The 27,456-nt window shown below is 37.0% G+C and overlaps 2 protein-coding genes across 4 annotated transcripts; both read right to left on the reverse strand.

The window, feature by feature from the left end:
- Window positions 1-583: 583 nt before the first annotated feature.
- Window positions 584-5,396, reverse strand: GNG11 (G protein subunit gamma 11). Its single transcript, XM_025381139.1, has 2 exons — window positions 4,862-5,396; window positions 584-1,005 (listed from the first exon to the last, which is right to left on the reverse strand). Exons 1-2 carry the CDS (start codon window positions 4,955-4,957, stop codon window positions 880-882), a joined length of 222 nt encoding a protein of 73 aa, XP_025236924.1. The 5' UTR covers window positions 4,958-5,396; the 3' UTR covers window positions 584-879.
- Window positions 5,397-15,868: 10,472 nt separating this feature from the next.
- On the reverse strand, window positions 15,869-20,472 carry GNGT1 (G protein subunit gamma transducin 1). 3 transcript variants are annotated; one of them, XM_025380221.1, is made up of 3 exons: window positions 20,336-20,472; window positions 20,138-20,241; window positions 15,869-16,144 (listed from the first exon to the last, which is right to left on the reverse strand). In XM_025380221.1, exons 2-3 carry the CDS (start codon window positions 20,231-20,233, stop codon window positions 16,016-16,018), a joined length of 225 nt encoding a protein of 74 aa, XP_025236006.1. In that variant the 5' UTR covers window positions 20,234-20,241; window positions 20,336-20,472; the 3' UTR covers window positions 15,869-16,015. The 3 variants fall into 3 exon arrangements, with proteins under 3 accessions (XP_025236006.1, XP_025236004.1, XP_025236005.1); XM_025380219.1 differs by having other exon boundaries at window positions 20,138-20,244; XM_025380220.1 differs by having other exon boundaries at window positions 20,138-20,394.
- Between the last annotated feature and the right edge of the window lie 6,984 nt (window positions 20,473-27,456).

Raw genomic sequence — 27,456 nt, forward strand, 5'->3', positions numbered from 1 at the left:
CCCAGGCCTGCTGGAAAATGCTGGTAAGCATGAGTGCAGAGAACCAAGTGTCTGCACCAATGCCACAGAACTGGAGTAGTGCCGTGCCCAAGACCTGGAGAGCACATGGGAGATGTAGCTCTGTGCAGGTTAAGTACTGGTCCTCAAAGCCAGGGCTGGCCTGGCCACTATGCTGCGGAGAGGCAGGGCACCCTTCCTGATCCCCAACTCAGTCTTTTCTTCAAGGCTACTCCTACAGGAACACTATTAAGAAGATCTAAATGATGATAAACTAGGAAAGTACTAACATAGATGTGGCTTGGCCTTGTTCCTGACTCAGATAATGTGACTTCTGTCAATGTTATAGGAATTCTACCTGCTCAGTTTCTAAATAGTTAAGGTTAGATCAAACACATTCCTGAGGTCAGAACTCAGCACTCTAAACCGTTGATGCAGAGAGCTGGATTGGAGATGTGATCTGTCGAACCACCTAATCTTCTCAATCATATTCCAAGCCCAATCATATTCCACACCCAAAAGATTTTGGGGAGAAATATAAAAGTTAATGGATGAAAAGTGCCTTCTTAAATCACCAACACTCATCTTCCCAAGATAAAACTTTATTTGAAGCATCAAGCAATATACTGAAAGAAGTGTCATGCTCAAGTAATGCTCATATTTCCATAATTGCACCTTTGATACTCTCTGCCCTCTTAAAAAAGACTGCATAGTGAGCAAAGATGAGTAGCACATATGCTTTTCTACATAACCCTATCTATATGGTGCTTAAGAAAGTCTCCTTTTAATTTCATTCTTCCTTCCTTAAAAAGCATGTTGGTTTTTTCTGGGAAAACAAACAAACTAGTTTTTCCACTTAGGATGCAGTTTCTCCCAAGTTATTTATGAAATAACGCAGCTGCCTTTTTCTTTAAAGGGATTCTTGTCTTCTGGAATTCCCTTTACTAGAGGATCCTCTCCAGAACGTTCTTCAATATAGTTCTTTATTTCTTCAGAACATTTAGACACCTTAAGTACAGAAAAAAAAAAGAATATATTAGGTTATGGTTGTTTAAACTTTGTCCCTACCCCTAAATGAAATTAGTATAACTGAATACAAGCAGTTTTTAAACATTTTTTTACATATATATATTTGTGTGTATATATATTATATATGATACATATATAAAATCTGGGTTCTGCACTCTCATATTTTTATTATATTACTATATCTATGATACAATCTATGTAAAACATATTTCTTACTGTTGGTCGTTGGTCAAATTCAAAAATGTTTGAAAGTCACTGCATTAAATAAATCATCTCCAGCAATTTTTTTCCATTGTGTCTCATATGATTTCCTTCCTCTGCTAAAATACAATTATGACACATCTACAATATTTTAGGAACTGAAATATAATCTTATTTTAATTTTTCATGCTAATGAGCAGGTGCAGTAGTAGATAATCCCCAAATGTTTTGGGGTGTAAAATGCCACGATTCTCACTTATGGGTGTGTGTCATGTTCTGAAATTTCACAAAATGATAGAAGCTTTAGAAAAAGCCTGACTCTGGAAAGATTGGAGTTGTCCAAATATTGCACTCTGTGTTGCTCCTCAGAATTTCTTCCTGCTGCATGAGGGCAATGATCATAATAAAGACTTAGATTCTGAGACTTATTAGGCTTATCTGAGAAGAAATTTTTTCTGCGATGGAGAAAAAATTGAATAATGTCTTCAAAAAGTCTATTCTTACAAGAATCGTTTCTTCAAAAAGTCTATCTATCCTTAAAAGACAGGTTGCAAGAATGAGTTTAAAAAAAAAGAATAAAAGCAAAATAAAAGAAATTAGGGTCTTAATGAAGCCCTGTGTTGCTAGTAAGAAATTTACAGTAAAAATTACAGAAGTACCAGCAAATTTAATTTAATTTAATTAATTAATTAATTTGTTTTTGAGACGGAGTCTCGCTCTGTCACCCAGGCTGGAGTGCAGTGACATGATCACGGCTCACTGCAAAGCTCCAGCTGCCGGGTTCACGCCACTCTCTTGCCTCAGCCTCCCGAGTAGCTAGGACTACAGGCGCCCACGACCACGGCCTGCTAATTTTGTTTCACCGTGTTAGCCAGGATGGTCTCGATCTCCTGACCTCGTGATCCGGCCGCCTCGGCATCCCAAAGTGCTGGGATTACAGAAGTGAGCCACTGCGCTGGGCCACACCAGCAAATTTAAATGGAGACCTAGGAAAACTGGGCAAATGTTCCCACTGAATCAGTAATCTAAATTAGTAACCTCAAACTGTTTTAATGGTTACTACTAAAACATGTTTGCATATGTATCCCAAAATGAATATAACTTTTAATTACAAATAAGTACAGATACTGTTTTGTTAATACATCATGCAAAATTATAAAACATAAACTGGAAATTATTAATGGGTGAGGTTTAAAACTAAACAAAAATAGAAATGCTAATATTTTACTTCCACATCCCAAATGATTATCCTTTGCAAAAAAGTGTGGAAGCCTCTGACCTCAAATTGAAAACTAGGTGATACAGTTCTGTGACTTAAAATCTGGCAAAATAAAATCTTTCAGGTACAATTCTTTCAGGTAACATTTGCTCTCAATTGTTGCTGACATTCAGAGTGCATACATTTTAAGTGAATTTTCAGAGTTGATAATGCACGTGTCCATAACCTAGGGTCTGTGGTCCCAAGTTAATTTATGGACAAGATTCATGCTCCCTACATTGAATCTTTTCTTACAAGGTTTTTTCATTAGGTTTCAGAAGAGGTCTGCAACCTCCAAATGTGAGTAATTACTCCTTCGATACATTTCCTTCTGTAATCAAGAGGATATGTTTGATAAACATTTAACTACAGCCAGAATAGAACTTGCAAGTTTTGTCTGGGCCTGAGTTAAGGACTGAACACGTAGCCTAGATGTTAACTATTTATTGACTGAATAATGGACTGGGCATGAGAAGAAGAATGTTTTAGTACCTGCCCTATCACTATCTATCTCTGTGGTCTTAAATGAGGAGCTCGTTAGCCTTTGTGGGACTCAAGTTTTTTTTAATCCTTAAAGTGAGGGAGGTGAATGATCTCTAAGCATTCAGCAGTAACCATGTATAATTCCAAGTGTATAATCAAATGTCTTAATATTATTTTTGAGATTTAGATGCCTCTTTCTGTATTTCCTAAGGACACACATGTACCCAAAGTTTTTTCTCCCTCTGGCATACACTTTAGGTTTCTGGAGGTGGGAAGTTGATGCCACAGGCCGTGTCCTAAAGGGTCAGGCTGGCTAGCAGGGAGAAATTGCTAATGAATGATACAGTCAATTTTTACATAGTCAGTTGCATCCACATCCCTGTTCAATAGTTAACTTAAAACTCTGGATAAGTAGAAGACACTTGTCTTTTTTCCTAAGTTCTGCACAGTGATACCAAATATTAAGATATTAGAACCTTGCATAGGCAATGCTGTATTTCAGTGCTGTACTTCAGTATATGAAACTCTGTTTAATATGTAACTCCTAAGGTTTATTGTGTGAACATATCTAAGTGGCCAACACTTGCTGTACCGGCAACTTTGCCATCCATAAAATGGGTCCCTTAAGGTGTCAAGAAGCATGCTTATTGAGTGGGTAGTGTAACTTCCTTCTTTTCCCCTTTAAACACATTGGTATTTTTAAAGCTACAAACCATTAACATGATAGAGGGGACATCTCATTATAAAAGCTAGGAAGAGCAGGGATTTGGATGTGAAAGGTTAAATTTGAGAAAAGAAATATGTAAAAAGTAAAACACAAAAATGCCTGCATCTTCTAATCATCACTCAAGAGTAAAGACTCTTGCCCTTACCAGATTCATTACAACTAGAACAGGAAGGCAAGTGAGCATATTATAATGCTTCATTTCCATTGTTTTTCTTAATTTTTTTCTAGTGCTAAACCATAATAAATAAGATCAGTTCAAAATTTTCTTGCTGAAAAGGAAAGGTTAATTATCTTTAAACAATATCTATTCAAAGACTTTTCCTAGTCTACAGGATGCCTGACTGAGTTAAAACAGGAAGAGAGATTAGTGTCTAAAGGAAGGTCCTGATGACCAGTAAGAAATTGAAGTAAAACTTACAAAACTTATAAAACCAAGACGTTTCAGTGGAGAATATTGAATACTGGGTCATATGTTCTCATTGAAATGGCAATCTCTATCAATAGTCTCTAAAACTTTTAAATTGTGATCACTAAAAAATTTTTCATATACACCTCAGTATATGTATAATTCTGTATAAATAAGTACAGATACTACTGTATTAATCGCATACTTATAAAACATAAAGTGAAAATTATAAAGGGATGAGATTTACAAATAAATAAAGATAGAAATTCTAATATTTTGCTCCCAAGTTTCGGTGGACTGTTCTTTGCATATCACTGAAGGCCACTGGTGAAATTCAAAATTAAATAATGTAAGACTTTACAATATGGTTTTAGAAAATTTCTTTCAAATATCATCCTTTCTAGTAGGGTAAAAGATGAAAGAACCAAGTAGCTATCCACTTTTTTCCTACAAGTGAGTTTCGAAAAACAGCTGTCTAATGGAAAGCAAGATTTCTTGTCTATTTTCCCCTTCCTAGGCATCTTAAAAAGTTAGGACATTTGGCCTTAAATTCCTTATCGGATCCTAGACCTCTCCTCTACCTCCTACGATTTCCCCACATCAGCTGGCAGTCCCCAGGCACTGTCAAAGGAGTGGTGAGAAGAGAAGCTACAAAGGAGGGGAAAAATAAGCTAAACTATTTGCTTTACTGTTACTAAGCAGGACAAACCGAACCCTGCTTCATTTCAGAGAAGGAAATATTCCGGAACAGCCAACTTACTTGTTGTCTCTGCAACTTCACTTCTTTGCGAAGCTGCTCAACTTCCATTTTCAGTTTTTCCTTCTCTGGCAAATCTTCGATGTGAAGGGCAGGCATTTTCGCCCCAGAACTGGGCCCAGGCTAGCTCGGGCAGCGGAGCCCCTGGAAGAGCTGCGAAGCTCGGCGCGTGTCGAAACAACTGCAGGGCCGGGCCCGCCGCTCACCCGCACAGGATGTGACTGCAGCCCTGCTGCGGTCCCCAGCTCCCCGAGGGCTCCGCTTCCTCCGGGACCCCGTCACGCCAGCGCGCCCCAGCGTCCTAGGACATGAGAACTCTGCCTTTTCTCAAGTTCCCACAACCTAGGAGGGCTGCTTAGGTGCTAGGTTAGGGTTAACTTTGAGACTGGTTCAAAAGCAGCTTCCCGCCGCTCAATCGCCCAGCAGGGATGCTGGCCCCGGACAGGCCCTGACTCAGGACTGCCACGCCCGCGGGGGGCGGCTGGGCTAGGGCTGCCTTACTGGGGACAGCAGAAATTTTACTTTTTTTACTCCTCGCCCCACCCCCCGCACTCCCCCACCCCCTTTTTTTTCCGTTTCCAAGTCACATCCGGGTTTTGTTTGTGAAGCAAGGAAAAGGAGTACACTACCCAGCAGGAAATAACTACCCTTCGCCTCTCAAAGAGTTTTAAAAATATGCCAGATATAGTTTTTCCCAAATTACATACATAGGTTGGTGCAAAAGTAATTACTTTTCCCTAATTACATATATAGGTTGGTGCAATTAGTTTTGCATCAACCTAATAAATGCACAGTGGGGAATGTGGACGCTTAAGAAAAGGCTCAAAAGAAAATGAAGCTCAGTCTTAATCCCAGAAATGCTCACCAGTGCTTTGCTGATTTGTGTAGATCAAGGCCTAATATGGGTTTACACATTTTGGGAGAGGAGGGGGCAACAGGGTGTGAATATCGTTTACAAGTTGCACGGACATTTTTTGTCGTTAAATAATCATCTGCATCCTCAGCAGCAGAGTTTTTACTTTTTTACTTTTTTCGGGGGAATGTTTTGTAGAGTGGCGCATCAAAGGATGATATAATAGAAGACAGAAGCAGGAATCTTAAAGTTCTTACCAGAAAGCCTTTCTCCACTCCCCAGCCCCAAGGTTTGGGTGACACTTGACACCAAGGATTTTGAATTCCTGGCTCCTGAACCTTCCTGGATGTAGGCAGTGGATTCATTTAGTATTAGTTTCTTAACTTTCTGGAAAGCAATATTTATCGCGCTGTTGCTCTGGGAAGCTAGGAAAAGTGTCCGATGTGAAAAATGTTTACATTCAATAAAACTTTCCCTTTAACTATAACTAAAGTCTTGTTAATAGTGCTCAAAAGAATAGAAGAAAAATCAAACATGAATGTTAGAAACCTTCCCTAGCAGTTGGGTATTTCTCTTTCTTTCCAGAGATAACCTTCTGTCTCACAGAGTCAAATGCAAGTGAAGAGTGGAGGCATTAACTGAGTATTTCGGAGTAGCTGACCCTAGACACCCATGACCATTCTCTGTTTAGGAAGCAGGAGTTTTTGTTCGTTCCTAGTTTCTTACCATTCTCTGCTCATCCTCAATGAATAAATTAGAATGAAAAGAACAATGAACCACTTAATGAATACTCCTGACTTGTAGTCCCAGCTCTGCCACAGGCCATCACTGAAAAAGTCACTTAATTTTTCTGAGTTTTGGTTGTCTAATTTGCAAAATGTATAGTAAGGCAGGGAAGGTGGTGAATCAGCTAAACTGTGTTGTGTCTCTAATTGTATTTGTATGTCTATATATGATAAATCATTTTCACAAAGAAGATGTTTAAGAGCTTCACTTTCAATATTTGAAATACCAGCGTTTCCCAGGCTCAAAGTAGTTAGATCATCAGCTGAAATTTACGTGTGAATAAGCAGGGAGACGAGACAAATATCCATATCTGTCTTCTGCACTAATTCATTTTTAAAATTTTCTATTACTTAAATTTAAAAAGTTGGTTTAAAATATCTTAAATAAATTAGTGAAAGTAATCAATGTGAATGTGACCAAAATTAAATAGGTTCAGCACCTAAGTTAAATAAATTGGTTAAATAAATTAATGTGTGTTTGTTCTAAGTCATAAATATAGAATTATTTTGGCTTAGAAATTTCTTTTCCATGAAATCATCTAATTGCATAGAGGGATAAATATTTATAAGCCCATATTGGTTCTTTGACTTTTCCCACCGTATTATGAGACATATTAGAAACAAAATACTTATTAGTCTTCTTTTTTATTATTATTCAATAGTTCCTATTCTAATATCTTAAGTAAATTGCTTAAACTGAAGTGAATTGCAAAATGTTGCAATTGCATGATCACACAGCATTCTGAAAAAGCTTTTTTTTAAATTTAATTTTTATTTTTTGAGACAGTTGCTCTGTCGCTCAGGCTGGAGTGCAGTGGCACGATCTGGGCTCTCTGCAAGCTCTGCCTCCTGGGTTCATGCCATTCTCCTGCCTCAGTCTCCCGAGTAGCTGGGACTACAGGCGCCCACCACCACGCCCAGCTAATATTTGCGTATTTTTAGTAGAGACGGAGTTTCACCGTGCTAGCCAGGATGGTCTTGATCTCTTGACCCCTTGATCCGCCCACCTCGGCCTCCCAAAGTGCTGGGATTACAGGCTTGAGTCACCGCGCCTGGCTCTGTTTGGTTTTAAATAGTAAAACGATGATAACAGTTTTTTTTTTTTTAACAAAAGGACGTGTAGTCTTCTATGCCTAGACACTGAATTTACTTCCCAGAGAAGAACCATGTTAAGCAATTTCTCATGTATACTTGCAGAAATAGTTTATCAGCAACATTCAAAAATTTTGAATAAATACATTTTAAAATTTGTTTAGTTATGTTCGAATATTTCCTTAAGTTTTTACTTATACTTTACATATTACCCCAGTAAAAGTTATTTTACAAGTAGTATGAGTAGAAACCACTCTTTAGTAAAAATGACAGGTGCAACCAGCAAAGAACTTTGATTAGTTAGCCCACTGTCTTTTCACAAATGTTTTATAGAAATTAGTTAATAAAAATGAAAGTAACCATTTTCGCTTTTAAATTACAAAAGAGTAACAACCATGAAATTTTTACTTTGGTATGCAAAAATAGGAAAAACAAGGTTTTGACAATTTTTCTGATTTATTATGTTGTTAAAAATCTGTATAAAGAAAAATAAAACATTAAAGGCAGTTAAACTGGAATTGAGCTAATGCTAACTTGAACTCAAAACAGATCAGGATTCTGGTCTTATTTTATCTTTGTGATTTTTGCAAGAAACACATTATTTCAGCTTTTTTATTTGGTATGTGAACTAGGTTACCTTTCAAATTCTGCTCTTCTAAAATTTATGGAGTGACTTTGAGAAACTGCAGCAGCAGGATCACATGAGACCAAAGGTTCAGCAGTTTGAGACCAGCCTAGGCAACATACCGAGACCTCCGTCTCTAAAAATAAATAAATAAATAAATAAATAAATAAAATTAAACAGTGCATGGTAACTGTTTAGCTCATTGAAATTATGGTTTCTTTAAAGAAAGTATATTTTACATGCTCTTGGTTCATTTCATATTTGTTTTCGTCTGTTAAAACAATCATGAAGCAGTTTTTAGGAGCTCATTTGTTTCCTGTAACTACTTACCTAAGATTCCTTTTATTTTTTCTTTTTCTTTTTTTTGGGGGGGAGAGGCGGGGACACGGAGTTTCGCTCTTGTTGCCCAGGCTGGAGTGCAATGGCACGATCTCCACTAACTGCAACCATCACCTCCCAGGTTCAAGTGGTTCTGCTGTCAGCCTCCCGAATAGCTGGGATTACAGGCACGTGCCACCACGCCCAGCTAATTTTGTGTGTATATATAGATATATGTGTGTATGTGTGTGTATATATATATTTTTATTTATTTATTTTTTCAGTAGAGACGGGGTCTCACCATGTTGGCCAGGCTGGTCTCGCTCCTGACCTCAGGTGATCCTCCCACCTAGGCTTCCCAAAGTGCTGGGATTACGGTGTGAGCCACTGCATCTGGCCCTAAGATTCCTTTTCTAGGTGAAGAGAATGCCAAGTCAAAGGATGATCTGTGTCTGATGCTCTGACAATCTTAGCAACTACTTATAATTCATGATATCAAAATGATTTCTCTGGCTGGGAGTGGTGGCTCTCACCTGTAATCCCGGCACTTTGTGAGGCTGAAGCAGGAGGATCACTTGAGGTCAAGAGTTTGAGACCAGCCTGGCCAAAATGGTGAAATCCCTTCTCTACTAAAAAGACAGAAAAAAACCCCCCAAAAAAAACAGACGTCGTGGCATAAAATTGCTTCAACCCGGGAGGCAGAGTTTGCAGTGAGCCAATATCGTGCCACTACACTCCAGCCTGGGTGAGACAGTGACACTCCATCTCAAAAAAAAATAAAGTAAAATAAAATAAAAATTTAAAAAATGATTTCTCTTACCAATTTTTTTTCTATATTACTTTAACTCCAATCACACATAACTGATCATTCTCATTACTTAGTTTACTATTTTCCTCATGTAAACACATTATTTAGACATTTAGGAAGTTTGATCCAATATAAACATTTTATAAGCACCAATCCTGCCTGCTTTTTAAGTCAATTACATTATCCAGACAATTTGTTAGTTGATATGACAGTTTCAAAGATGAATAGTGCTTCTGACTTGGGAAATTTCCAATACAGCACTGAAATTAAGACAACAGTAGAAATTGTAATGAGAAAAAGTAAAGTAATGCTAAATGACTTAAGAGACACACAAAATACTCCTGAGGTAGAATGGGAGAGAGAGTCTCATAAGAAAAGTAGGATTTTGAAATGCCGAAATGGGGTGGAGTGGAGGGAGATTTCAGATGGAGAGATCAGTATGATTAAATTCCAGATGGTGGGAAAATGTTCACAGGCAGTATAATAATAGAGGACATTTATTAGGCTTCTTTCTATATACCAATTTCTGATCTAAGGGATTATAAGTATTCAGATAATCTAGCCTAATCACTAATTTTATATATGGAAAAAAAACAAAAACAAAAACATGTTCAAATAGTTGAAGTCATTTTTCTGAAGTTCTCAAATACAAGGTGGAAGAGTCGGGGTTTTAATTTTGAATTGTTGGGCTTCAAAATTTGTCTCCAATGGTAAACTGAAAGCTAGAGATGTTGGTTAGGACCATCTTCTATGTGTTACTGAATGCCATAGCATGTACTTACTTTGTATTTATTTCAATCAGAGAAAAGGGGATACACTGAACACTTCACTAAATAAATACTAACTTGCAGATGGAAAACTTCTAGAGACAAATCACAATTCAATAAACAAATAAATTGTAGTATGCCAGACAGTGATGGTGCTATGGAGGAAAATACAGTGGGAGAGAGAGACAGAAAGCGCTTGGTGGAGGTTGGGAGGGCTGTATGGAGAGGGTTTTGTAAACTTAAATAAGAGGATAAAAAGCTTTTCTTGAGGACAAATGGAAAAGACATTCAGTAACTAATCCTGGAATCCCTTAATATTCAAAGTATATTTGATGAAGACACATGGTGGGGTATGATGCTGACCGTTCAGCCAGAAGCCCAGAGTCTTGACTGAAGAAATTTGTCAGGTGACTTCTCTGAAACTTTATTTTCTCCATTTCACAATGAAGGGGTTAGACAAGAGTCAACAGATACTTGGTGAGCATTTATAATGGTCAGAGTGGGAGGGCATGGTGCTAGGAACCAAACTTTGGTACAACTTTCAGACTCCCTTCCAGACCAAACAATAGATAATTTTAATGTTTTTTTTTTTTAATGGATGACAGTCAATTAGTATTTCTGAGTATTCTGTTCACTGAAGTATACAAAATAGCACTGTAAATGTGAGACAGCAACAAGAAAAACACTGACAACAAAAGTGATTTCTGATTTGGGTAATTACAACTTGTCATTTTGTTACAGAAGCAGAGGCAAGTTATCTCTTAGTCATTAACACAATGGTAATGAAATGTGACTCATGCACACTCAGTAGGATGCTGGAAGGACCTGATGTAGGTGATGGAGATTTCTCCCTCATGTGTGCTCACCTTATTAAAGAAAAGACTGTACTGTTGAGAGTCTTCATGAGGATAGGGTAAAGTAGCATATATCTTAAAGGATTGTGGAAATTTTGTCTAGATCCTTTCTAAGTAAGTAATAGTACTAGTTAACCCTTATTGTATCTTACCATGGGTCAGGTAATCTGCCGAGTGTTATAGTTGGATTGGTGTATTACTCAACCCCTATACAAAACAGAAGAGAGAACCATTATTATCTTCATCCTATGCTAGAAGAAACAAATTTAGAAAGAATTAAGTAGCTTATCCAAAGTGAGGTAGGCAGTACAGTGGCAAAGCCAGAACTGTCTGGCTCCTAAGTGTATGCTTATAACCGTGAATGTGGTGCTGGTGAAATTCACTGTGCTCCGTGACCACAGACTGAACCCTCAACCCAGTTGGCATTGTGGGGAAAAGTCACAAGATAGGTGAAGTGCATATCAGAAAAATAAGCTTCCTAATTCCATAAGCAAGAGAAAGTTTGGGAAAGAAAATAGAAACTTAACTATAAAATTTCTGGGTAGAAAACTGTACGTGTTGAAAGGGAAGTGAAAAGACATAAAACAGTAAATATATGCTGACAACTCAGAATAATATAGAATCATTTATAAAACACAGTTATTTTTAAATAACTTTAAACAATATTTATTGGCAATTATTGTTAAACAGTGTGCCAGATATGTTAAGAAAAACATAGAATGATGGGTTACTACATCCCAATTTTTATTAAAAGTTTACATCTATAATTTTAAAAATTCATGTACATGCTTAGTAGTACTATTATGTGTGAGAAAAATCCATATTGTTATTAACATTTGAGATATTTCCAACAATTTAATATTTTTTTTTCTGTATTTTGAAATCACACAGCCTCCTTTGAGCTCCTTGAAGGGATTTTTGTCCTCTGGGATGCCCTTTACCAGTGGATCCTCGCCAGATTATTCTTCTACGTAATCTCTTCTTCACAACATTTGGATACCTTAAGGGGAAGGAAAAGGGATGACTCATTTTGGTTTAAAACAGAATACTCCAGGTGCCAATAATTTATTTATTGCACTAAATTTTCAGGTTGTATATTTTCAGTTTAATTCTCTCTGCTTTCCACCAATGCATGTGTACTTTGTAGGAAAGAAGAAAGTTGCACCATCCCACTCCTTCTACATACATCTCCAGACAAAGGAAAAACAGCTGGTCATGCTCCAACTACAGATTCCCAGCAGACACTGCCTCCAGCATTGAAGGAGACAAGACCCAGGAATCAGAACACAGCTGGCAACAGAAGCCAAAGGTGTCATCAGATTTCATATTGATCAAATCTTTTTCCTCATTCCAAAAATGTGACTCGTAAAGGTGGAAGAGAATGAATAATTATTAAATTCCAGGCTTATCACCATCCCTGAATTCTCAGAAATATAGACATGGCGTGACCTCTGCTCACTACAACCTCCGCCTTCTGGGTTCAAGTGATTCTTCTGCCTCAGTCTCCCGAGTAGCTGGAATTATAGGCATGTGCCACCATGCCCAGCTAATTTTGTATATTTAATTTATTTCTTTGTTTTCGCAGTGACAGGGTTCACCATGTTGGCCAGGCTGGTCTCAAACTCCTGACCTCAGGTGATCCTCCCATCTAGGCCTCCCAAGGTGCTGGGATTACAGGCATGAGCCACTGCACCCGGCCCTAAGATTCCTTTTCTAGATGAAGAGAATGTTAAGTCAAAAGATGATCTGTGTCTGATGCTCTGAGTGTCTTAGCAACTACTTATAATTCATGATATGAAAATGATTTCTCTGGTCAGGATGGTGACTCAGGCCTGCAATACCAGTACTTTGAGAAGCCAAGGCGGGAGGATCATTTGAGATTAGGAGTTTGAGACCAGCCTGGCCAACATGGCAAAACCCTTCTCTACTAAAAATACAAAAAAATTAGCTGGGCGTGGTGGGACGGAATTACTTGAACCATGGAGGCAGAGGTTGCAGTGAGTCGAGATCACGCCACTGCACTCCAGCCTGAGCAAGAGAGTGAGACTCTGTCTCAAAAAAATAAAATAAAATAAAATAAAAAATAAAGATTTCCCTTACCATTTTTTTTCTATAAGACTTTAACTCCCATCATACAAAATTGATCATTCTCATTCTCAGTTTACTATTTTCCTCATGTTTACTCACATTTTAGGAATTTAGGAAGATTGATATTAGCTTGGTTTTAAAATTTGGCTAAAATAAAACCAGTACAAATTAAAATAACAGTGAGGTGTTTTCCTTTTTTTTTTTTCCTTACTAAAGCTTACACTCACCTATGTGCACAAAATACCTTTAAAGTCCAGGTAGCTCATATGATATATTATAGTATCTATAATAACTCATTCTCATTAATGACATCAGAAAATTTTGTTAAAAAGTCACATGTTAAGTTTGTGTTGGGAGTGGTTTTTGTTGCCTTGTAGTCTTACTTCATTCTCTTTAACCTGGTTATCCCAGTCCTGAAATAAAAAAATTCTGAACAAACCAAAGTCACTGACAGTTACAGCTCTGTAGCCTGTGGGACAGTCATGATTTCATTTCCTTCTTCCTGGACCGTCTTTCTCTATACTTCCTTCCCGTGATTTCTCTCTTACTCAAAACCTGCTGACAATCTGTGTTTTAAGCAACAGGAATTGTCCCCTACTGGTGATTTAATCATTAATTAAGTCAATAAGAATTCTGAATTATCCAATATAAACATTTTTTAAGCACCACTCTTGCCTGCTTTTAAAGTCAATTACATTGTCCAGACAATTTGTTAGTTGATATGACAGTTTCAAAGATGAACAGTGCTTCTGGTTTGGGAAATTTCCAATACAGCACTGAAATTAAGACAACCATAGAGAAAGGAAAGTAATGTTAAATGACTTAGGATATACACAAAATACTCTTGAGGTAGAAGAGGAGAGATAGTCTCATAAGAAGAGTAGGATTTCAAAGGGCTGAAATGGGGTGGAGTGGAGGGAGATTTCAGGTGGCAGGATGAGTATGACTAAATTCCAGATGGTGGGAAAATGTTGTCCACAGGAAGTATAATAATAGAGGACATTTATTAGCTTCTTCTTGTATACCCATTTGTGATCTAAGGGATTACAAGTATTCAGATAATCTATCCTAATCACTAGCTTTATACAAAAAAAAAAAAAAAAAAAAAAAGTGTTCAAAGAGTTGAAATCGTTTGGTCATTTGTCCAAAGTTCTCAATGACAAGGAGGAAGAGTCGGGATTTTACCTTCGAATTGTTGGGCTTCAAAATCTATCTCCAATGGTAAACTGAATGCCATAGCAAATACTTACTTCGTATTTATTTTAATCAGAGAAAAGGGGATACACTGAACACTTCACTAAATAAATACTAACTTGCAGATGGAAAACTTCTAGAGACAAACCACAATTCAATAAACAAATAAATTGTAGTATGCCAGACAGTGACGGTGCTATGGAGGAAAATAGAGTGGGAGAGAGAGACAGGAAGCGCTTGGTGGAGGTTGGGAGGGCTGTATGGAGAGGGTTTTGTAAACTTAAATAAGAGGATAAAAAGCTTTTCTTGAGGGCAAATAGATAAGAGATTCAGTAACTAATCCTGAAATCCCTTAATATTCAAAGCATATTTGATGAAGACACATGGTGGCGTATGATGCTGACCGTTCAGCCAGAAGCCCAGAGTCTTGACTGAAGAAATTTGTCAGGTGACTTCTCTGAAACTTTATTTTCTCCATTTCACAATGAAGGGGTTAGACAAGAGTCAACAGATATTTGTTGAGCATTTATGATGGTCAGAGTGGGAGGGCATGGTGCTAGGAACCAAACTTTGGTACAACTTTCAGACTCCCTTCCAGACCAAACAATAGATAATTTTAATGTTTTTTTTTTTTTAATGGATGACAGTCAATTAGTATTTCTGAGTATTCTGTTCACTGAAGTATACAAAATAGCACTGTAAATGTGAGACAGCAACAAGAAAAACACTGACAACAAAAGTGATTTCTGATTTGGGTAATTACAACTTGTCATTTTGTTACAGAAGCAGAGGCAAGTTATCTCTTAGTCATTAACACAATGGTAATGAAATGTGACTCATGCACACTCAGTAGGATGCCGGAAGGACCTGATGTAGGTGATGGAGATTTCTCCCTCATGTGTGCTCACCTTATTAAAGAAAAGACTGTACTGTTGAGAGTCTTCATGAGGATAGGGTAAAGTAGCATATATCTTAAAGGATTGTGGAAATTTTGTCTAGATCTTTTTTAAGTAAGTAATAGTACTAGTTAACCCTTATTGTATCTTACCATGGGTCAGGTAATATGCTGAGTGTTATAGTTGGATTGGTGTATTACTTAACCCCTATACAAAACAGAAGAGAGAACCATTATTATCTTCATCCTATGCTAGAAGAAACAAATTTAGAAAGAATTAAGTAGCTTATCCAAAGTGAGGTAGGCAGTACAGTGGCAAAGCCAGAACTGTCTGGCTCCTAAGTGTATGCTTATAACCGTGAATGTGGTGCTGGTTAAATTCACTGTGCTCCGTGACCACAGACTGAACCCTCAACCCAGTTGGCATTGTGGGGAAAAGTCACAAGATAGGTGAAGTGCATATCAGAAAAATAAGTTTCCTAATTCCATAAGCAAGAGAAAGTTTGGGAAAGAAAATAGAAATTTATCCATGAAATTTCTGGGTGGAAAACTATAAGTGTTGAAAGGGAAGTGAAAAAAGCATAAAACATTTAGTATATGCTGATGACTCAGAAAGCTATAGAATCATTTAAAAAACATAGTTCTTTTTAAAGAACTTCAAGCAATATTTATTGGCAATTATGTGTTAAACTGTGTGCCAGATATGTTAAGAAAAAACATAGAATGAAGGGTTACAACACTCAATTTTTATTAAAAGTTTACATTTATAAATTTAAAAATTCACATACACGCTTAGTAGTACTATTATGTATGAGAAAAATCCATATTGTTATTAACATTTGAGATATCCTCAATGATTTTTTTTTGTTTGTTTTGTATTATGAAATCACACAGCCTCCTTTGAGCTCCTTGAAGGGATTTTTGTCCTCTGGGATGCCCTTTACCAGTGGATCCTCGCCAGATCGTTCTTCGACGTAATCTCTTACTTCTTCACAACATTTGGAAACCTTAAGGGGAAGGAAAAAGGGATGACTCATTTTGTTTAAAACTGAATACTCCAAATGCCAAGAATTATTTATTACAATAAATTTTCAGGTTGTATATTTTCAGTATGATTCTCTCTGCTTTCTGCCAATGCATATGTACTTTGTAGGAAAGAAGAAAGTTGCAGCCTTCCCAATCCTTCCGGATATATCTCCAGACAAAGGAAAAACAGCTGGTCATGCTCCAGCTAAAGATTCCCAGCAGACACTGCCTCCAGCATTGAAGGAGACAAGACCCAGGAATCACAACACAGCTGGCAACAGAAGTCAAGGGTGTCATCAGATTTCATATTGATTAAACCTTTTTCCTCATTCCAAAACTGTGACTCGTAAAGGTGGAAGAGAATGAATAATTATTAAATTCCAGGCTTATCACCATCCCTGAATTCTCAGAAGTATACACATGTAATTTTCCTTTACACTCATCTACAGTGATTGAGCATGGTGGTGCACTAGGTGAGCTCCAAGGGGTTAGGGACCTCTGGCTGATTTGTCCAATGTATCCCAGCCATCTAGAATAGAGGCTGGGTTCTTTAGTGTTCAGTGAATAATTTGCTGGACTGAATTATTCATGTTGTTTTTGATTTTGCTTTTCACTTATCTGCGACATTATAGTAATGATTTAGTAAAAAATCAGGCCTTTCAGCTACGGTCTGTTAGGTACCACTTAACATGCCTTGTAGAGAGAGGTGATGTTCTATACATATGTAAATATACATATATATATATGCACACACATGAAATCTAATTATTTAAACTCTTTTACCTTCAACTTGTTTGTTTTCAATTAGTGTATCTTCATGATAGTAACACCATGCTACTTTATTTTTGTCAGTCTAATAAGTGGCCATACCATAAGTTATTTAACCAATTTACTGTTGGGGTTTTTTTTTTTTTAAATGAAATCTTTGGGCCACTTTTATGTAAATTCCAAGGAACATTTGATATAAGACTTAAGATTAGTTTACAACTATACAGACTTATTAATTACATATTAGAACAAATTATTTTCCACTGGGGCCAGGAAGCATTTGTCAGGTTAGGTTCTTCCTTCAAAGGATGATACTTGCAGATTTACACAACTTTTGAAATATGCATTAATTTAGATTCATTTTTTTCCCTCTTGCTCAGTGGTCCCACACTCTCCCCCTAAAAGTCACTACTTTTGCCTTCACCAGATGACAGGAACAGAGGTGTAAATTGTTCTCCTTAATTCAGTAGTCCATAAGGGGTTGGTTTTGAAGGTGCCTGGCTGGGATCTGCATATGTGAGAATGAAAGGAACAATAAATTACCTAAAATTATATATGTGTATAGGTTTAAAAATTATTTCAGTGAGGCTTAATATAAATATATGTAGTTTACATAGGATTGCAAGGCTCTTCTCATTTACTAGCTATTTAGTCTTAGTTAAGGTAATTCATCTAAGGTTCATTTACTACATAAAACACTATAAAATTACTACATAAATTACTTTTGCTACATAAATTTACTACATAAATTACTGTAAAATAGGAATAGCTACATTGGTTGCCTTAAATGCCTAACAGGTGCCTGGCACAAGAAGATGCACAATCAAATGATAACTATTTTTAGCTATTACTACAATGATTGTCTTTAGTCATTGCCTATTACATTGACTTATAGTCATTGCAAATCTGTCAGCTTTAGAAACTGGATGCAAAGACTTGTATTACTAAAAAAAAAAAAAAATCAGTATAATATGAATCAGTCTGGTTCATAGAATCAATAATAATTTTAAGGTAATAATAACATAATGACATAAAGCACTTGCTATTACCAGGCATTGTTCTCAGAGCTTTGCGTATATTACCTTGTTTATTCCTCCCAATTATCCTCTGAATTAGATGCTATTACTATCACTGTTTTGAAGAAACAGAGGCACAGGTAAGTTAGTTAACATAGGTGAGGATTACACAGGCAGAAAGTTGTTGTGGAGAAAGAATCTGAGATGGGAATATGGTTTCAGAGTATATCCACTTAACCATACTGTACTGATTACACGTCCGAGCTGGGGGCTCAGGACCTGGAAGTTCTATTTTATGTATAATATATGTATTATTATCTATTATATAGAGAAATAATATTTCTATATATTACATATATATTTCTATATATTATATATATAATGTGTGTGTGTGTGTGTGTATATAGATCATATATATGTATCAGGCTGAACAATTGTGTCCCCTAAAAACTCATTTGTTGAACTCCTAACCCCCAAGGTGGGGTTTTTGGTAGGTGATTAGGTCATGACGACAGAACTCTCATAAATAGGATTACTGTCCTTATAAAAGAGACCTGAGAGAGCTTCCTCACCCCTATCACCAGGTAAGGACAAAATGAAAAGACAGGCATTCATGAAGGAGGGAGCAGGCACTCACCAGACACTGAATCTGCTGGTTCCTTAATCTTGGATACCCCAGCTTCCAGAACTGTGAGAAATACATTTCTATTGGTTGTAACTCACCAGTCTATGGTATTCTGGTACATCACCCTGAGGAGACTAAGAGAGTACATGTATATGTATGTGTATCTATATGCATGTGTGTTTGTGTGTGTACGTATAGGGAGTTTTTACAGTCTGATATTAAATTGGTTTGACTTCCAAGAGCAGAGAGACATTGAATAATGGGGAAAAGGAACCCCAAAGCCTTATTAATGATGATGTAAGTGATGTTTACCCAAAATAAAAAGTCCAAGGTGAACTTACCACAAGTGAATAATAAACATGAAGACAACCACCTTGCCTACAAAACAATAATCCTGAGTACATAAATAATAAAACAGTTTTTGGATACTTCAACTTAAGAAGATAAAACTTTCCTTTATCCCAAAAGTTCATTTTATTTACCCTGAATTGTAAAAATAAGGACTTTAACTTGTTTGGTGTATGTTCTAAGCCTTAGTACTGATTTAATTTTATCTTTACAGCAAAACGTTTTGCCTATATGGAAAGGGCAACAGGGGAGTTTGAGATTATTATAAACATAGAAGAAGCCAAAAATCCCAGTTTTGACTGGGAGTAGGCATTTTGAACCAAGTATGAAGATAACACAAACTCCTTTTTTACTTTGTCCTGATAAAATGAGATGTTTTGAAAATATAAGGTTATTGTTACCACTTGTGGAGGTTTTATTCTACTATTAATAATTTTCCTAAAATGAAGGGACCTAAAATACATATCTACATCCTCCAAGCTTTCATCACTGTTTGTTTGGTGGTTTAGTCCTTTGCCATTTCTTCTCCTTCTAATGGCAGTGAACTGTTGGTAACCCTTTCTAAGATTTGTCAGATGTTTTTAGGAGGAACCAGTGAGTTCTTATGTTTGAACTCATCTTTATTTGCCAAAGAAGAGTAGAATGTACTCATTTATTACTGACCATGACAGTGCAAGAGGGGATGACATCATAGCTTAAAGTATTGCAGCAATATCAAAATATTGTATCAAAATATCAATATCAAAATATTGCATTATAAAGATAAGTTTAGAAAAGTAAAAGCAAAATGTCTATATTATTGTATGCACATATTTACTTTATTGTTTATCTAAAATATGGTTTTTGTCTCACATTCTCCTACTTTCTCTTTCTTTCTTTCTTTCTTTCTTTCTCTCTTTCTTTCTTTCTTTCTTTCTCTTTTTTCTTTCTTTCTTTTTCTCTTTAAAAATGTAAAAGCATTCTTATCTTAGTGGTCATACAAAAAGAGACTAAGGATTGGGCTTGGCCAAAGGAAAATGGTTTGCCAACCTCTTCGATTTAGAATCTAAATCAAGAGATAGTTGTGATTGATTATCAATTTTCTTAATCTTTGATACATTTTTAGATGAACAATTTATTTGTAACTACATTTAGCCTTACCAGCCAATGTTTTCTAACCTGGTACCACCACAGTATCTCTAGCTTAAAATAAAATTCTAAAGAAAGCAGCAACTTACTAGCATTCTTTCCAGTGTCACTTCTTTCTTGAGCTGGTCAACTTCCATCTTCAATTTGTCCTTTTCTGTCAGGTCCTCAATATTGATTACTGGCATCTTTTTGCCTGCTGAAGGTGTAGAAGGTTAGCACCTACACATGAATTGCTGCAGTTATTTCAAATCAGTCTTAGCCAACAATTCCCTCAGCTCTTAACTTACAAAGTAAACTCTTCTTTGTTTTATTTTAAATATCCCACGATAACCAATTTCACATGAGCTCTCTCTCTTAACAATTCTAGCAATGCACACTAGTCTTGGGATTTTAAAGCTTCTTCCTAATCTTCACTAATATGATTAAGTCAAGCATTTGACCCTAAACACCTGTCAACAGGTTTGTTGGGAGGGGTGGGTTTAGTCAGTATATAATCTAAAATACTTAAAGCTGCTTCTTGCCCCTGGTCTTTCGTACAGTGTAAAATTTGGGGTTTCCAATCCTTACTGTCAATTCCAAAACCCTCCACCACATGTTTTATGTCATTTAACTTAGTTTGAGGTCATTTGGAGGACGGGCCATTAATTCCCTAAATCTCTAGAGTATTTAACCTGGTATTAAAAGGGAACCATATAAAAAGTATCACTATAAGTTCATTATAAATAATGGATTGTTTAAATGTGTACCTAGTAAACAGTGTTTGTTTTTTTTGTTTGTTTGTTTTGTTTTGTTTTGTTTTGTTTGAGATGGAGTCTCACTCTGTCACCCAGGCTGGAGTGCAGTGGCCTGATCTCAGCTCACTCCAAGCTCCGCCTCCCGGGTTTATGTCATTCTCCTGCCTCAGCCTCCCAAGTAGCTGGGACTACAGGCGCCCGCCACCTCACCCGGCTAGTTTTTTGTATTTTTTAGTAGAGACGGGGTTTCACCGTGTTAGCCAGTATGGTCTCGATCTCCTGACCTCGTGAGCCGCCAGTCTCAGCCTCTCAAAGTGCTGGGATTACAGGCTTGAGCCACCGTGCCCCGCCGTAAACAGTCTTCTTAATCAAAAATAAACTAGTGTATTACTTATAAGTGTTTTTCCAACAACACCTGGAATTTGCCTGTAACTGTCACAATGAATCTGGTAACAATGATGACCAAATTTAGCAGGTTAAGGGGACATGGCAGGTCTGATCTACCAATAAACATTCTACTAGAACAGACTTTTTCTTCCGCCCTCTTCGCAATTCCTCTTCTCCCCAATTAGACCAGTGAGTAATGGGGAAGAAGGCTCAACAGCTGGTGATAATGCTATGAAATTGAATAATGGGGAAAAGGAACCCCAAAGCCTTATTAGTGATGATGTAAGTGATGTTTACCCAAAATAAAAAGTCCAAGGTGAACTTACCACAAGTGAATAATAAACATGAAGACGACCACCTTGCCTACAAGACAATAATCTTGAGTACATAAATAATAAAACAGCTTTTAGATACTTCAACTTAAGAAGATAAAACTTTCCTTTATCCCAGGTGGCCAAGTGGCATTGTGCCTATAGTGTCTCCTCCTTCTCCCTAGTCCAATTTTTGTAATGAAGTATTATTATAAAAGTAAGTGTATTCATATTTCAGAGAACAACATAACATTGTACATCTACATGAAAATACTCTGCTAATAATATATCAGCAATTAACCTATTTCCTTGTATTTAAATGATGTTTTCATTTCCAAAACCTTTGAAGAAAGATTGTTTCCCTTCCCAGTCTTAAAATATCCCGTTCTTCTCTGGATAAGTAGTAGTTTAAGATTTTTTTTTTTTTTTTTTTTTTGATGGAGTTTCACTGTGTCACCAGGCTGGAGTGAAGTGGCCCAATCTCGGCTCACTGCAACCTCCGCCTCCTGCGTTCTAGTGATTCTTCTGCCTCAGCCTACCGAGTAGCTGGGACTACAGTTACATGCCGCCACGCCCAGCTAACTTGTATTTTTAGTAGAGACGAAGTTTCACCATGTTGGCCAGGATGGTCTCGAGTTTAAGATAATTTTAAGGGAAAAATGTCTACCTAGACCAACATAGAGGTAGAAAATAACACACTATGGGTACCTGAGCCCAGTGATTCCTATGTTTTTATTTTTGCTATTCCGTTCTTTAAGAAACAATATAACTATACAAAGGTTATTTCTTCCTGTATAATCCTGTTTTGTATTTGAGAGCCCAAATTTTATTCTCATCTTCCTTCCCACTCTTTTAGACTAAATATAAAACTTCATTAAGTATTTTTGATGATCATTTTTACATTTTGACAATGTTCTTTGCACAACTTTTCTTCATTTTGGAAAACTTTTAATTCCTCTAGGCAATGGCTCTTCACACTTCAGTGTGTGCAGGAATCACTTTAGGAAACTTGTTATAGTTATGAGTCCAACCTTAGAGATTCTAATTTAGTAGATCTTGGGTTGGGTTTAGAATTTCATTTTCTCTGTTCCAGGAAGCCCTCTCACATACTTATCAACAAAATAATCATTTACTGGTACTTGCTAGCTGACCAAATTACTTGACCTGCCTGTGCCTTAGTTTACAGGGAAATAGGGGCAATAATATTACCTACCTTGTAGATTTGTTGAGAGGATTAAATGTGGATAACGTAGGTAAGGACTTTGTAATGGCGTGTAGAACAGACCAAGCACTTGCACGTGTTAGCTGGTGTTATTAACTCTGTTGTACTTCCAGAATTTCAAACTGTACTTTCTTATAGGGCCCTTGCCATATAATATAGGGGAACTTATAGGTATGCTAAAGGACACAGGTGATATTACCGATACACTTATAGCAGATCATGTGTACATCATTTGGTTCCTTTAATATCATGCATTCCAGATGCTACTGCCCAGCTCTCTTTTTTTTCCAGGGTAAGGTACCGAGTCCACAGCAGCTGCAGGTGTTGACTGTCAAGGGCAAACCTCCTGCACAGGTTGGCTCTTGTCTGATGGGCAACACTTTTCCTGATGATGCCTGGGAGATTATGCTCCCATCTGAGCCCTGAGGTTGACTTGGAGCAAAAGGCTGGCTAATGTGGGGTCCTATCAGCCTAGCCCCCTTGCTTCTGGGCTGAAAAACTTTGTTGTAACTGAGAAACTTTCAGAGCTTTCCATGGGTTTAGAATGATGCTAGACTTCCGAAACAATTTTTTACTAACTTCTCCTCTTGCCCCAGCCTTACTCCTTTAGCAGTTTCTCCTGAGAGCTTGCCCTGGAAAAATGTCTTACACAAGAATTCCTGTCTTAGGCTTTGCTTCTAGCAAACCCAACCGAAGACACAGTGGAGTTTTAGAGGCTTTACAAGACAGGTCATACCTTGCATAACTTTTATGTCCTCATTACTTTCTATTGTTCTGTATAGTGTTTGGTATATAGAAGAGATCAGGAAGTATTGACAAAGTCACCTAACCTATGTCATATGCATTTACCTAAACATAGAAAAACATCCAATTTTTCTAACTTCATTTATCGATAAATGATTTCTTAACTCTAAAATGCTGTGATACACCATGCTCAATAATATTAAACATTTAAAACATTTTATTTAGAGCAAATATATTATTGGCAGATTCTAGAATTCTTACCAAATTTGATGGCACAGGTTATATATATATATATATATATATATATATATATATATATATATAATAGGACGAAAATTTTCACTTATTTCAAGGACACAAAGAAGAACAGTGAATATTGTCTGCATGGAGATTCCAAATGTTTAGTGTCATATTGAAGTCAATGGTTCAAATTCAAATTTAATATCATCTACTTTACTCCCTATTCCATTTTGCAGATGAGGCAAAAGCATTCCAGGGAGTTTGAATGCCCTAAATTAAACAGTGAGAGGCAGTGGAGCTGAGGTTACAACATAGGTGTTTTTCATTCCAGCACGCCTGAACTGACGTATTTTTCATTGCAGCACGTATCTCTCAAACTAGTGTAAAGGAGTGGATTTGTTTCTTCATACCCCAGAATTACATAGAAAGTCCGGAGTTGATGGCAAATAGCACTAAAGCTGCCACTCATATTCTAAGCTTTCAGGTTGGTCCACCTCTCCACAAAAAAAGTCCTAAGAGACTAGATCAGATTATTGAACCTATTGCCAACCATCCCCACCCCACCTTTAGTCAAAATTTAAGGGGAAGACTGAAGACCTATAGACAAATAAGCTAAGATTGCTGTTACAGTCAGCCTGGGGGAAAGCATACCCTAGATAAGGAGATGTTTGCCCTTTCACTTCTTCCTCCGTCCCGCCCTACCATCAGAATATCTAAGGTCCAATAAAAGGCAAGAGGAGGGCAGGAGTTGGGGAAGTATTTCTGAGTTGTATCCCATCCATAGATCCCTGGTTCTCAATGGGGGCAATACTGCCCCCTAGGGGCCCTTATGAAAATACATCAGCTTGTTTGTAACAGTATTCCATAATTTTTGTGGGTATGGATAAGGAATATCAGGTATCTTGCATTTTCTGGGATCTTGCAGCATAAGATGAAATGTGACACATTCAGCATGACTGTCAGATATGCCAGACTTCCACATGGGCAAAAGCCATATTTATGGTTATTTGAACCTTGAAACTCACTTCATTTTACATAGAAAAAAATATTTTTTCCTGGCTATTATGTACACTTTTTACAATAATGCATATAAATAAAAGGAAGACCATGCACCAATAATTTTTTGTTTCTCTTTCAGAACATCATAGCACTCTATGTAGCCACGAGCTTGATAAATGTGTCAGTCTCTATTCTCAGTTGCTATGTCTATGGTGATTCTATACATTAAAAAATTCTAGTTCATTATGTATAGTCATGGTGAATATTTTCATATTGTACTTAGTCTACATAATTTGCTGCTTTTTGGTATTTTATACATATAATTTAGGTACTGTGATGGCTAATACTTAGTGTCAACTTGATTGGATTGAAGGATGCAAAGTATTGCTCCTAAGTGTGTCTGTGAAGGTGTTGCCAAAGGAGATTAACATTTGAGTCAGTGGGCTGGGAGAGGCAGACACACCCTTAATCTGAGCAGCACAATCAAATCAGCTGCCAGTGCAGGCAGATTAAAAGGCAGGCAGAAGAAGGTGAAAAGCCTAGACTGGCTTAGCTTCCCAGCCTACATCTTTCTCCTGTGCTGGATGCTTTCTGCCCTGGAACATCTGACTTCAAGTTCTTTAGTTTTGGGATTCAGACTGGCTTCTTGCTCCTCAGCTTGCAGAGAGCCTATTGTGGGACTTTGTAATTGTGTCAGTTAATATTCCTTAATAAACTCCCATTTACATATATATATTTATGATATATATCTCCTATTAGTTCTGTCCCTCTAGAGAACCCTAATACAGGCACCATACTGATGGGTTTGGTGAGTTTCTTTTGAGACAGGGTCTCACTCTGTCACCCAGACTGGAGTGCAGTGGTGCAATTTCTGCTCACTGCAGTCTTGACCTCCCAGGCCCTAGTGATTCTCCCACCTTACTTCCTGAGTAGCTGGGACTACAGGTGCCACCATGTCCAGATAACTTATTTTTTTTTTTTAATAGAGATGGGATCTTGCCATGTTGCCCAGGCTGATCTCAAACTCCTGAGATGAAGTGATCCTCCTGCCTCCCTAGATTGGTGGTTTTAAACAGGCCATTATGAAATATTTCTTGTACAAATGAATCTCTGGATTAGATGAAATTCATGGTTATAGAGCCCCAGAAGTGGTAGAGGAAATGTACATTGCCTTGACTTTTCTTGATCTTAAATACTAGAATGAGTTTTTATTAGCCAAGTATGGCCCACAATGATGATATCAGTTTAAATGATTGTTAAAGAGTGACTGCTCATTAGGAAATGTCAGTTCAACATAGCATAGTTGCTGAAGCAATTTCTGTAAAAACAAATCATTTTTCATGCTTGCATCTCAATACATTGAACATTCTCAGGAAACATTGTTACATTGACAAAGTGTGAAAAAGAAAGGTAGATATGCTTGGCAATGCAAGCAGATCGTGGAGGTCATAAGTAGAGGGGTAGGAAGCTTCCTTACATGCACCACATTTTAGTGTTTGTTAAACACTTTGGGAAGATAGAACTCTATAGAGTAGGTTAAGTGTCTCATGATGTCTTTCAGAGCTTCTATTACCTTTCTTGCTAATTTATTTTAGAATTAAAATGAGCTGAGGTAAAGTTAAAAGGCCACCTGTTTTTTGTTTGTTTTTACACATTATCCACAAGTGTATTTTGAACTACAAATACCTGATAAATAAAATATTTAATTTACAAAGGGCTAGATTAGGAAGAAATTATTTGAATTATTTTTAAAACTTATATTTTTATAAAGGATTAATTACAGATTATTTGAAATAGCAATGTTACCAGCACACTTTAATTATTTGATTTATAAACATGTAGTTTGACATAAAACTATATTTATAACCATGTAATTCTGACAATTTTTCAGAAACAAATCCACTGTATTATGCACAATAAGCTTATAATCATATGGATGTAAACTTACTTATTCTATGCTATTCTTTTTGATCCTGACATTGTACTTGACATTATAAAAATACAACAGCTAAGAATTTTTATTGAATGCCTACTGTGTGCCAGATATGATTCTAAGTGCTTGAGGTAGAGCAGAGGGAAAAAAAACAGATAAAAACCTTTCCCCTCAACTTACATTCTAGTAAAGGAGACAGACACTCACAAAGTTACAAAAGTAAAATATACCAAATTTTGATTAAGTGCGAAGGAGAAAAATAAAGCAGGAAAGGAATAAGAACAGTGTTAGCCGTGTTTCAATTACAGAAAGGATGGCCAAAGGAGCCCTTCCTGTTGACAATGCTACTTGAGTGAAGATCTGAGGGCTATGAGAGTTGGCTTTGTAGGTATCAAAGAGAAAATCGTTCCAGGGAACAGCAAGTATAAGGCAACAGTAGACAACCTTGAATATAAGGAGCCCAGTGAATTCAAGGGAGAAGTAGTATATAAAACCAGTGACCGTATAGGTCTTACAGGCCACTGTGAAGACTCTTGCTTTACTCTGAGTGACTTAGGGAAGATTGGAGGATTCTGAGTAACAGAGTGACATTATCTATCATATACTTTAGCAGGTTCAATCTGGCAGCTGTTTGGAGGCTAGCTCATAGTGGGCAACGGTGCAAGCAGAGAAGGGGCAATTGCAGTCAAGGTGAAATATGAAAGTGGCTCAAACCAGTGTGGTGCGAGTGGAGGTGGGGACAAGTGCTGAGATGCTAAATACATTTTAAAAGCAGAGACATCAGGGTGTGCTGACGGATCAGATGTAGAATGGAAAAACACACACACACACACACAAA

Source organism: Theropithecus gelada, chromosome 3 (genome assembly GCF_003255815.1).
Source record: "Theropithecus gelada isolate Dixy chromosome 3, Tgel_1.0, whole genome shotgun sequence".
Taxonomy (NCBI): Eukaryota; Metazoa; Chordata; class Mammalia; order Primates; family Cercopithecidae; genus Theropithecus; species Theropithecus gelada.

Excerpts from the sequence above, each read along its gene's own strand:
- GNG11 (XM_025381139.1), bottom strand. The coding sequence starts at position 4,957 with ATGCCTGCCCTTCACATCGAAGATTTGCCAGAGAAGGAAAAACTGAAA. Across the intron at positions 1,006-4,861 it reads TGAAGTTGCAGAGACAACAA|GTGTCTAAATGTTCTGAAGA; the intron begins GTAAGTTGGCTG and ends TCTGTACTTAAG.
- GNGT1 (XM_025380221.1), bottom strand. The coding sequence starts at position 20,233 with ATGCCAGTAATCAATATTGAGGACCTGACAGAAAAGGACAAATTGAAG. Across the intron at positions 16,145-20,137 it reads TGACACTGGAAAGAATGCTA|GTTTCCAAATGTTGTGAAGA; the intron begins GTAAGTTGCTGC and ends CTTCCCCTTAAG.